Source organism: Austrofundulus limnaeus, unplaced genomic scaffold (assembly GCF_001266775.1).
Source record: "Austrofundulus limnaeus strain Quisiro unplaced genomic scaffold, Austrofundulus_limnaeus-1.0 Scaffold12, whole genome shotgun sequence".
NCBI lineage: Eukaryota > Metazoa > Chordata > Actinopteri > Cyprinodontiformes > Rivulidae > Austrofundulus > Austrofundulus limnaeus.
In genome coordinates this window covers 260236-271886 of record NW_013952414.1, presented here as the reverse complement: position 1 = coordinate 271886, position 11651 = coordinate 260236, and the positions used below count along the sequence as shown (strand labels likewise).

At 36.9% G+C, this 11651-nt stretch overlaps 1 protein-coding gene across 1 annotated transcript in view; it reads left to right on the top strand.

Annotated features, from left to right (window-relative positions):
* The window catches only part of vstm2a (V-set and transmembrane domain containing 2A), a 129260-nt gene extending 119946 nt beyond the window's left edge, over positions 1-9314 (top strand). Inside the window, exon 5 of the mRNA XM_014002148.1 lies at positions 2534-9314. Within this exon, the coding sequence (XP_013857602.1) occupies positions 2534-2610 (77 nt within the window). The 3' untranslated portion in view covers positions 2611-9314. The remainder of the gene's footprint in view (positions 1-2533) is intronic.
* Positions 9315-11651: the final 2337 nt, after the last annotated feature.

Here is an 11651-nt window from a genome sequence, read left to right as displayed (position 1 = left end):
CATATCAACATCAAACTCATGTCAAGTATCCAATTATTTTTTCTGAGCAAGTATTCAAAGTTTCAAATCAATGTCCAAGAAGCTAAAAGATCAACAATATGCTACAAACAACATGACAAAGGCTGACATGCATAAAAGGGCTTGGACCCCGGTCATAACTGCTTTGCAGTTCTAGTTGTACTTTTTTCTGTAATGTAATTTTTTGTGCTTTTTTGTGAGTTTTCAAGCTAGAAAATGGCGTGTGACTATGCTTCATCAGAAGTGCAGCAGTTTTGATTTCTAACAGCTTACTTTACACTACCGTTGGGTGTTTAGCTGCTAGCTGTTAGTCTCGTTTGTTTTTTTTTTTAATTAAATTTTTTTTTTTTTTTGGTTCTTACCACATCAAGATGGCCCCTAAATCCAAGATAAGTCTTTTCTGGGCCGCATCCAATATTTGAGTTTTTTAACAATTCATCAGTATCCTGAGAAATTTGTAAAAATCAAGAATTCACTGAACTTTCTCTAGCAGTGACCACCCTATAGAACTACATCATGAGAATGATCTATTTGAGCAGTGCAGTTGAACTGAAATGGCTTCATTTAGAAATGAAATTGCGTGTAGAAGTGGATTTCCAAAGTGTTGCTGGCAAAGAGGCAGTTGGGGTGGACTTTGGGGAGGCCAAAGATTTTTCTATGGTGAACATGGCCACCTCGGGCCACCTCTTGACTCTGCCCCTGAACTCAGTCAATTCTACAGACGTTTTGCTAAAATAAGGTGTGATAGTAAATGAACTTTCCTAAATAAAAACTGTAATTACAGGGCAACAGAATGTACAACATCTTTGTCATTAACTGGCAAAGTCAGTCCTGTTTGTCTGTTAGCAAAACTATTGGATGAGCTTCAGTGACCTTATCTTTGCTGATCTTACAGGTACCGAGATAAAAATTTAGTGTGGTGGTAGTTGAGTCATTCATAACACATTAGTTACCAACAAACCAAGCACACATTATTTTTTAAGTTTGACTAAAAGGGTTCTAATGCTGTCTTTTTTTAACATATTAGTCTAAAACTATGAAAGGTGGTGATGTGTGCTCCTTAAAATTTGCCACACACTCAGTATCCTTATTTTATTCATTTACCTTTTTTATTGAGGCATTTTTGTGATATTTAAACAAATATTAGAAACTCGTTAATCGCAGTCCAGTTGCTCAGGATTTTCAGGTTTTCATGTGCTTTCCTGGTTCAGTTTCTCAGAGATGGGGGAGCTGCAGAGGCTGGGTTTACTGCTATTAGTCATGTCAGATGTTCAAAAAACATTTAGAGCATTAAAAAGCTTGTCAGGGCAGAAGCAGCGGTTGATGTTGGTTGTAAAAGACATTCTTGGATCCACTATTATTCGACTACATCGCCACAGAAAATGCCTAGACAGAATCCAGTTTCTCAACCTTAAAGTCAGATCTGTGTGCAGATAGTTTGAAATCGTCAGTTCCCACAGGTTCAGGTTTGTCCACTCAGAGATCATCCAATGGGCAGTAAAACATTGATGACATGAAAGTCAGAGTGCCGTCCGTTCTGAGCTTAATGATGGTTCTGTCTGTGGACAGATGTTGGAATAAAATGTCTGTTGGTACCAAAGTGTCCCCTCTCAGTCCAAAGTAGTAAAAAAGTTTAGATTTGAACATATGGAGAGTTTTTAAAGCTGCAGTTTGGGAAGGTTTGTTTCCAGCTGTTACATGGTTCTGTAGTAAAATGTTTTGTTGTTTTATTCATTAAAAAAAGATTGCCCTGAGTTGCTGGAATGGAATTGTGTGCTATGACTTTTGTTGCACAACATAGACAAAATTCGCAAAAAAAAAAAAATAATAAAATAAATTGTGGGGAAAAAACATTGGAGAAAAACAGAATTTTAGGGAAACACATTAGAAAACCCCGACCACTGTAGAGCACTCTAGCTCACACAGTTCATAGAAAAACAAACAAAAATCTAAATCAGAGTTTTCTGCTGCTCGGAGTTCAAGAATTTTTAAGGTCTGAGTTTTCATACAGCGACTTTTGGCATTTTCGTTCTGCCTCTTGTTAACTTGACCATCAGGGAGAATGACACTGATGTGTGGTTACCATAACGTCTTCAATGACTGGCAGCAGCCTTACTGCCTCTTGTGATCTTCTTTACACGTCTCATAAAGTTCATCCATCAATATGTTGCTTAGAATACGACAAAGTTGTGTTGGTATTTTGACTGCATTGGCTCTCTTCACTCTTCAGGCATGCAACCTGTACTGTGACAAGTACTTTGTCAGTAGTGTTTCAAAAAAAAGTCTTGTTGGTGATCAAAGAGACACTGCAACCTGACCGGGAGTAATTGATTCCTGTGCATGTTTAAACCATTTTGGTGGGTTGTGAGTTTAAACAGCAGGAAAATCAACTGCACCTTGTTGTTTTTCTGTTTGAGGATTGTAAAGTTTTTCCTCTTCAGCATAAATGTCCCCCTTTTAACCACAGCATCTGAAATAATGTGACGTTTCTATCCTGTGTTTCTTCTCTGGACAGGAACAAGAATATCATCCAGCGCTGGACTCGTCATCCCTGTCCTGGTCTGCAGCCTGCTGAGGGCGGCCTTGTTATAATCTGAAGAACAATTCTTGGTTTGCTCCCAGATCTTGGCCCATCTAAAAAAGGGAAGAAAGAAAAAAAATGAAAGAAAAGATTGCTTGTTTTACTTCCTGGAAGTGAGCTCTCTACATCCCTGAACCCACCCCTCCTCCTTCAGCACAGTTTGCTTCTCACATCCTGCTCTTGCACCTAGCACATCGCTGTTAGCCACTATAAACACCAGTCACATGATCCAGCCCACCCTATCAGACACATAGACTGGATCTTGGTTGGGAAGAAGACCTTTACGGAGGTTTCACTGTTCATGTGTCCATTGCTGAAACTAAAGAAGAAGAAAAATCTCTATTTGTGTTGTATTTATGACTGTAGATATGTCTGTTTGATTTGAACCACTTAGACTCTGTATGTGCTGTAAACGTTAGCTGCTGCTGCTGATACTCATCATGGATCACCGTGAAGAGGAGCTCCGGTCCTCTGCACAGGAGATACATCACATCGCAAGCTATCTGTTCACTTAGATTATTGATAGTACGATTTTGGTTCAAGGATTATTTTCCATCCTGTAAGTGATCCATCCTCAGATGTGCATGCTTGGCCTAAAGGAGAAAAAGACAGGAAACCCTTAGAAAACCAGAAGCCGACACTTTAATGTTGCAATATGTTGAACTGAAGTTTATTTTATTTTATTTTTTGTGCTAGCTTTGGTGTACAAAAAAATGTCCCTTTTGTCATTTTCATTTGTATTGCATCCTCAGCTGGAATAAAAAATAATTTCCTATTTATGAGCAGAGGTGGAAAGTGTACCAAAATAACATATTCATATAAAAGTACAGTTTGTGGGAATTTTATTCAAGTACAAGTAAAGATACTTGTAAAAGGTTCTATTCCAGTAAAAGTAAAAAGTAAGTTATTAAAAATGTATTATTTCGTAGAAGGTACTTACTTTTTCTTACAACAAGAGGGATTTCTCCTGCGGTCCACAAAAGACGGAAATGTTTTTTTTTCTCAAACAAATGATAAAATTAAATAAAAAGACTCATAATTTTAAATACAGTTGCAAAATAAAACAAGCCTATCATATTTATAACAACTAAAAATAAAGAAATATGTCATTTCAGCGCAGAACCACAGGTCTGAACTTTTTTTTTGAAAAAAAAAAACTGCTGGTAGAAAAACTCCTAAACAAACCACCCTGAGCTAGATTTTGATTACAGTTAATTTTTTGTTGCAATGATACAGTTCTTACTTACAGCAATATGAGAAGACAAACAGTAAGAAGTACATTTAAAAAAAGAGATATAGTGGATTTAGTTTAAAAAAATAATGTCAACTTATTCCACACAACTGAACTATGTAAAGGTACCACATTTACTTTACGTTACCTTTACAGTCAATATAAAGTGTTATCTTTATTTAATTCAGCTGAGTGGAAACAGTTGACATCATATTTTAAAAATTAAATCCATAATATATGTTTTTTACGGAGTCTGCGAGAAGACATGTGGGGGGGCGGTTCTTTTCTTTTGCATTCCCACGTGATGCTATTGAGTTAACTCGCAAATACTTTTTGCATTCCCTTGCAAAAGCCATTTATTACTGCTGTGCCTGCCAGTTTATTAACAGATTCACATGCTCACCATTACACAGGAGTTAGCCTACTAATTTAATTCAGCTTGGAAACAAATATGCCACAGCCATGCATTGATGTGTATAATATGCACTTATTTTAATCGAAGCTACACAATATCGCCATCAATTTCCAACCAGATATTTCTAAATAAAAGTCTGATTTAATGCAGTTCATACAAAATATTAAATTTTTGCATGGGAATGCAAGATGGTAATGTGTGGGAATTCAAAAAATATATAAAAACATGTCTTATTTCTATATAAAAGAATTAATGTTTTTTTTTTATAAAGTTTTTTAATCTGATGCCAGGAGAAACAGCAGAGGGCTGGACTGGGAAGTGAGGTTAACAGTTTTGCTGCTATGTTAAGTTGAAAGTCTGAGTTTATAGAATCATAGAGGAGGATTTTTTTAGCCTGGTTCAGTCACCATGCTAACAGAGACAACTCCTCACCTGTTGCTCCAGAACAGGTGAGGAGTTCAGTTTCAGTTTGAACTGTCAGTAAGAAGCTCCGCTCTGCCTGTGCACGCCTGTGATTCATTTCTTAAAGAGATCCCAAATAGAAACATCAGACTGAAGCAACATGAATATATCATAATGATTCCATCCACTGCTGGAAGATTTTAAAGAAGCACATCATAAACTTACAAAACTGAAAATATCATTGTCATTTAAAAAAGCCAGTCAGCGTTCCACACTTACTGATCAAATGTTGGTGTTTTATTTTTCAAACTTACCAACAGCACAATGTTTATTCAGGAATATATTTGCATTTTATGATTTGATTTATGAAATTTAACTTATGGATTCAAAATTTAGGAAAAAAGCATTCCTTTTGACCAGATTGCATGTTTAAATGGATTCACGTAACTTTCAGCAAACATGTAAAATGTGCTTAAAAACATGAATACACGCATACTGTGCATCTCATGGATTTCAATATGCACATTGTACAAAATATAATAAAAAACATTTAAACTGTTCATACATACACTAAAATAATTAAACTACCACTTTAACTTTCATACAGCGGCTGATTTGGTGTGACTGTTAATAAAAAAATTCTGGTTCAAATTTTACTGGGACATTGTTTCCCAACAAAATTTAAAAACAATATTAAACTCAGCATTAATGAGTAATCAGCTACTGTTTAAATATAGCTGGTTTTTACTGGCATAAACAGACTGCAATTACAGCTGTAAAATAAATAAAATAATTTTCATCAGGCTGTGTTTTTAATGTGACCAGTCTGTCAGTTTTTCCACTTCCTGATTCTCTGACATGGTTTTAGATGTGAGTTTGGGAGTTATTGATGCTCTCTGTTTATGATCTCATTTGCATAATTAAAAACAATGTAAAGCTATTCAATATTATCAGTGTCAGGTATTGGTGTTTGAGTCATTTTCAAAAAACTATACCAGTCTTGTTGTTTAAACTCACCCCTGCATGCCTCTCAACGATATTACCGCTAACAGCAGAATGAATCAGCTTCCTTTCTTTAAAATGATTCGAGTTTCTCTTAAACAGGAGTTTATTTCATTTGCTTTAGTTCAACTTGAAGTCATGGTGGATGTTTAGCTGTTTGCCAGATAATAGGTGAAGTGCCAACAAATGCACGAGCTGAGTTTCACTCCATGCCAGTAGACAAAGCAGCCAGATGAATGGGCGGAAACATTCTTGCCAAATCACACACCAGTTGACTGTAAAGACCCAGTCAGGTGTTATGTTGCACTTGTTTTTTCTCCTGATTTTATTTACATTGTTACATTCAATGTATGGGGTTTTAAATGTAATACCCACATAGCAGATAGGACGTGGGCCAGGTCTGGCAATAATAATAGCACTGTTTTTAGGATGGCATGCCATAACTGGCCCCGTTGTGGTTTGGTTTATGTGGTGCTGGCCCAACCACTTCTGAACCACCAATGGGCCGTCATTCTTTGTTATAACTACACTGACTGAGGCCAGAACTGGGCCAGACACATTTTCTATGGGGATAAGTATAATACTTTAAATAAATTATACCAAAAAATGTGGAATTTTAAATAAATCAAAAGTAAAAGTCCATAAATTTCATATTCAGAGACAGTAACATGAGTAAATGTAATTCACTACTTTCCACCTCTGTTTATGAGTTATTATTGTAAACCCTGATATATTCGCTTTGACGTCGGAGGCTGAGTGCCTTCAGGGTGTGTCTTATTGCTGTACTGAACTTGTATCACCTTTAGATCAGGAACACAACACATAAACTCATGCTTCAGGTTAATAATAAAACCAGTCAGACATTAGGTTTATATTTGACATTTAGTGCGCACAGTTTAGTAATTTGAGGGTTTTTTTTTTAAGTAGTTTTTTTTTAGTTCACAGAGCATTTCTGAACACAACGCTTTGACAATCTGATAGAAACACAAATGAAGCAGTGGCTGGTCTTCATAGTGCTCATCACATTCTCTAAAATGATCTGGAACTAACGTATACAGAGCCGTTCCAGATTTCATAGCAACGCTAACAGAAACTTGTCAATAAGACTGGACCAGGTTGATGATCTGAGGAATAATCACTGTGGGTTGGATTCTGCTGTTTTTATCTCAGAACACATTGGCACCTGTTTTTACTTATGTGAAGTCCAAACTTTGAGGTTTTAACAAATTCAGGTCAAATTGTTCTGCCGTCAAATTGTAGCCTTGCAGCTTGGGTCACTATGTATCCTTAGATTTTAGTGGGGGAAAAAAGGCCATTTGCCACATTTCTTTTAGTTCTCACCTCATCCCCCTCTGTACTCAGACCATTTCATACCTCAGCCAGTTTTGTTCTTGCTTCTGTCCACTTCGTACCTGCCTCAGCCCACTTCATGCCCACCATGGCCAGACTGTAACCATCTCAACTCATTTTGTATCTAGCTTAGCCTGCGTTGTACCCAATACATTCCTGCCTTCCACGAAGGAGCATCAAATAATCTGTCACAATCGGGAAGCTGGAAATAAAAAGCCCTAACATTACTTTAAAAATACAATTACATTTCTGCAGATGCCACCATTTGTTTAGGCGTGAACGTTTGACCTTTAACCTGTTTTATTATGTTTTAAAAACTCTTTGCTCTAACTGAGCAGCCATGATTAAAACAGTTCAGCCGTGTGAGTGGTTTCATGTTAAACTATTCTACAATGCTATGTTAAAAGTGTTAAAGCTAACCTTTGATTTGATTATTCAGTCAAGATCTCTGTGAACATGAACAGACAGAGTGTCAGTGTGGTGAATTATGCTTTTTATCATTCAACAGCAGGAAATTTAAAAGGATTTAATAAATTTCAAGTTATTAGAAACAAAGTTGAAATTATTTCCAGTAAATCCAACAGAAGTAAGTTATGTTAAGGCCTCTGTCATGAGGACGTTTCTCAAAGTCAAACAGTGAAACTCAGAACTGATACATTTTATCTCTAATCCAGAAATCTAACATGGTTGTGTTTCAAGCATAAATTAACAGGTAATACTGTAAGACCATGTAAAAGATGATCCAAGCTCCATGAAACTGGAAAAAACCCTAAACTGAACCAGATGTCACTTCAAAAACACACTGATCCTGCATCAGACACAGGACATTCTGGGCTATAACCTCAAATAGTTTATGACTGCATCTCAAGATAGAAAAAAATAAAAATAAAAATACACTTAAAATCAAATCTGAACGTTTAATGTGCATTTCGTACAGCACAACATGCTTGTAGTTTACACACCGTGACTGAGAGATGATCAAAACCTAAATGTAGATCATTTAATCTACTGGAACGCACCACTGGCTTCTCACAATGTTAAAGAAACTGTACTTTTTGACTTATGGGGTATGGGGATATGGTGCATGCATTGTTTCAAAGAGGTAAATTATGTATAAAATTTCAAAATGGCAGAAGTCGTCTACATCTTTTGACTTGTTATTGAGAAGCAGGGATGAGTGTACGGAGAAACTACCAGAAATACTGTGTTGGGACTCAACTGTTATGAAATACTGCCCAAAACGTTGACTGCTATGAACTCCCTGGTAACTAACGTGAAGATACAGTAGATCATGTCCACACAAAGCTCCTAATTTGTGCACACACTTGACTCGATCCAAGAAGTTGAGTCATCCATCGACACCCTGTAGAATCCCTCCATATCTAATTTCTCTGGGCTTGGTCCACAAAATCTTAGCCAAAGCGACTGAACTGGTGGTCTACAACAGAAATAACGAAAGATTCAAAATAACACACCGCCTTTACCACCAATGCATGCACCAGATTTATACCCAACGACGAAACATCCCTGGGTACAAGTTGACGGAGTGACAAACTGACTCACTAATCAAACCCAAAGCGTGATTTGTCCATTTATGGAACCATCCAACCTGGGACTCACAAGAAACATCATGTGACTCGCAATAATGACTCTGGTCTCTGTTCTCAGAAAGCAAACCTCACTTCACACTTTATGTTTTCTACACCCTCTCCCAACCCTGCTCCTGTACAGCTTAATGACCAAGCCAAAGACTGGTTTAGGAAAAACTGTTCATTCAGTGCTTTGTTGTGAAGGCTGAAGTCCCCCCCCCAGCCCACACACACACACACACACACACACACTCATCAAAGGTCCCTAGAAAATCAGTGTAGACGACGAAGGGTCAACCCTGACTAATCCCAGCAGTTTGAAGAACTTCACATGGATTTGAACACCTAATCTGTCATCACTGTCACTTATTTATCACTCTGCTGTGACGGGGACGAGATGATTCAGAGGGATTACGTTGCAAAAAAAAAAGTTATTTTTCCCCCCAGAAACAAGAGTGAAGTTATGATTTTTTTTTATTCTACTAGAAGTGGGCAGTTTGTTCAACCTTCATGTAAAAATTCACAGATGTGTATTACTTAAAATGAAATACGTTGCATGTTGAATTCTTTTCTTTGTTGTTTTAAATCCATCAAAGACGCAAAGATGTGCTGTACTTGTAACAATATTTTTTTTCAGTTTTAAGTGTTAACAAAGTGGATTCTTCATCTCTCCAAATGAATTTAAGTCAAATGTTTTTTTTGAGATTAAAATATCTATATCTAATATTTCAAACATCTCCTTGATGATTCAATCTTAATGAAGGGCACTTGTCTGATTGTGTGTCTCAGTTAGATGCTGTGTTTAAAAAAAAGCAGGCTGGAACTCTGATTTAATATTGTCGAAATGGTTTTGACCTCACAAGTTCAGATGTCTCCATCCAGAGGTTCCCTCCTGCTTTATTGACCATCTAGTCTGGATGGCTTTGTTTTGTGCCGTCCAGGGGTCCGCAACCTGTGGCTCTGGGGCCTCATACAGCTCTTTGAAGCATCGATTAAAACTAATAAAAGATGGATTTTTTTTTTTTTTTTGCTTTTTAAACAACAGCGCAGACTAGCTTTAGCAGTTTTCTTGTCAATTTGTTTACAGCTATGTGATTGATATTACTAATACAAGGAGTGACACATATGGATTAGAAATGAACACATTCTAATTTTAATGAGATTTTTTTTTAATTGTGCAAGACAAAAATCAACCAATCAAACATTCCAGACAAATACCTTACATAAAATGTAAAAATTGATTTGATGAAATAAGTATTTGATCCAAAGGTTTGGTTATATGCCCATGAGGCACACAAAATCAATCAACCAATCCCTTTTCAGACACTTAGAATCTTAGCTTAAGCTTTTAAAAAACATTTGTCCACAAGTTTTTTTCCATTTCTACTTCTCCACCACCTTAAAGAAAACAAGGTTAAACTCATTCATTAGGGCTGCAACCTTTGTATTTAAAAAAAATCAACAGCCTCAAAATGTATTTCCTCCTAATGTAAATTGTTTAATCACTTAGATTGAAGAGCTTTGTTTTGTTCTGTGCATTTCTTACATATTTTAACTATTTTAACTGAACTTTAAAATAGTTTCGAATTTATCCAGTGGTTTGTTTCACTGTGTTGAGGGGCCAATGGGCAGGGCCATGTATCAAAAAACGTGTCCTCAGCCTAAACACTGAAGATGGCTCTTCCAGCAGGACAAAGGCCCTGCATTGTGTTGTGGCGTGTGGTCATGCACCTCCCAATTTTTATAACTTAGCACAGTCTGCTCGCACACCACTCCTTTCAAAAGTGTCTTCGATGCACCTGTACTGGCAATAATATGATCATTTTAAGAGATATCACAAAGAAAAGCAAATGGCATATACAGTATCTCAAAAAAGAAGATTGCAACTGCAATATATAAAAAGAAAAAAAAAGGAGTCTGTTTGTTGTAAGACATGAAAGAACAATGCAAGATCGGTTTAGGCAAGTTCATGGCAGAAATAAACAAAGCTGTTCCAGTCATTTTACTGGAGGTGGTGGCTCTCTCATTCATATATTTTATATATTACTTACAGTTTCTTAAAATTTTCTTCTTCTTCTTCCCTTTTTACTACATTCCACTGGTAATGTAGTGTACTGCCAGCTGTTTTTTTAGGAAAAGGCTCAGGTTTGCACACACACCTGCGTGACACTGAAGCAAGACTAACTGAGCCTTAAAGCTGCAGTTGGGAGTTTTGAGAGAACAGTGGACTTTTGAACAAACACAGCATACAGGTCCCTCCTCCTTGCTCTCTGCTGCACTACTGCTCTGCCGACACACGCACACACACACACACACACACCCACACACACACACACACACACACNCACACACACACACACACACACACACACACACAGAGAGTGGAAAATATGTGAAGGGGAGCTAAGCTTCCAGTTTCTAAGCAGCAGCTATGAAACCTAAAGAATTTAGAGAGTTTCTGTAAAGAAAGAAGAGTGGGCCAAAATCCCTTCTGTAAAGTGGACAAATCTGGTCTTACATGAAACATGTCGCCAACAAACTATTCACCACCAGTTATATTTCAAATACCAATGTCACACAATGCCAATCATTTTGTAGCTTTTATGTAAAGCATGATTTTTCTTCTGGATATTTAGTTGATATATTTGTTTTTCACAAAAATTTCTTTTCATTTCTCGGTAAGAAAACTTGACAAATCAGCAGGGGATCAAATCATTATTTTTCCTTTTGATGTCTAGTTTTCAGTTCAACCTCTCCAAACAAACACAACTAACACGGCGAGATGAAGCTGTTGCTTATTTTTCACTTGGAACCAAATTAGATGTCTTAAAAATGGGCAGTTCACTGCATTTTCCTTTATTAGTTAAGGCTAAAAAGACCTTAGGGTGTGGGGATTTTGTTGTCAGCTGGATCTGCACGGCGGTGTCTGACTTGTTCTTTTTCATCTTTTCTGGGATTTTAGCTCATCATTTGTTCCACTTTTCAGTCACTGCCATAGTTTCTGATCTAAAGTTTTTCTTGGGGGTTTAACTCAGTATCAGATGGGATTTCAAATGTAGCTGA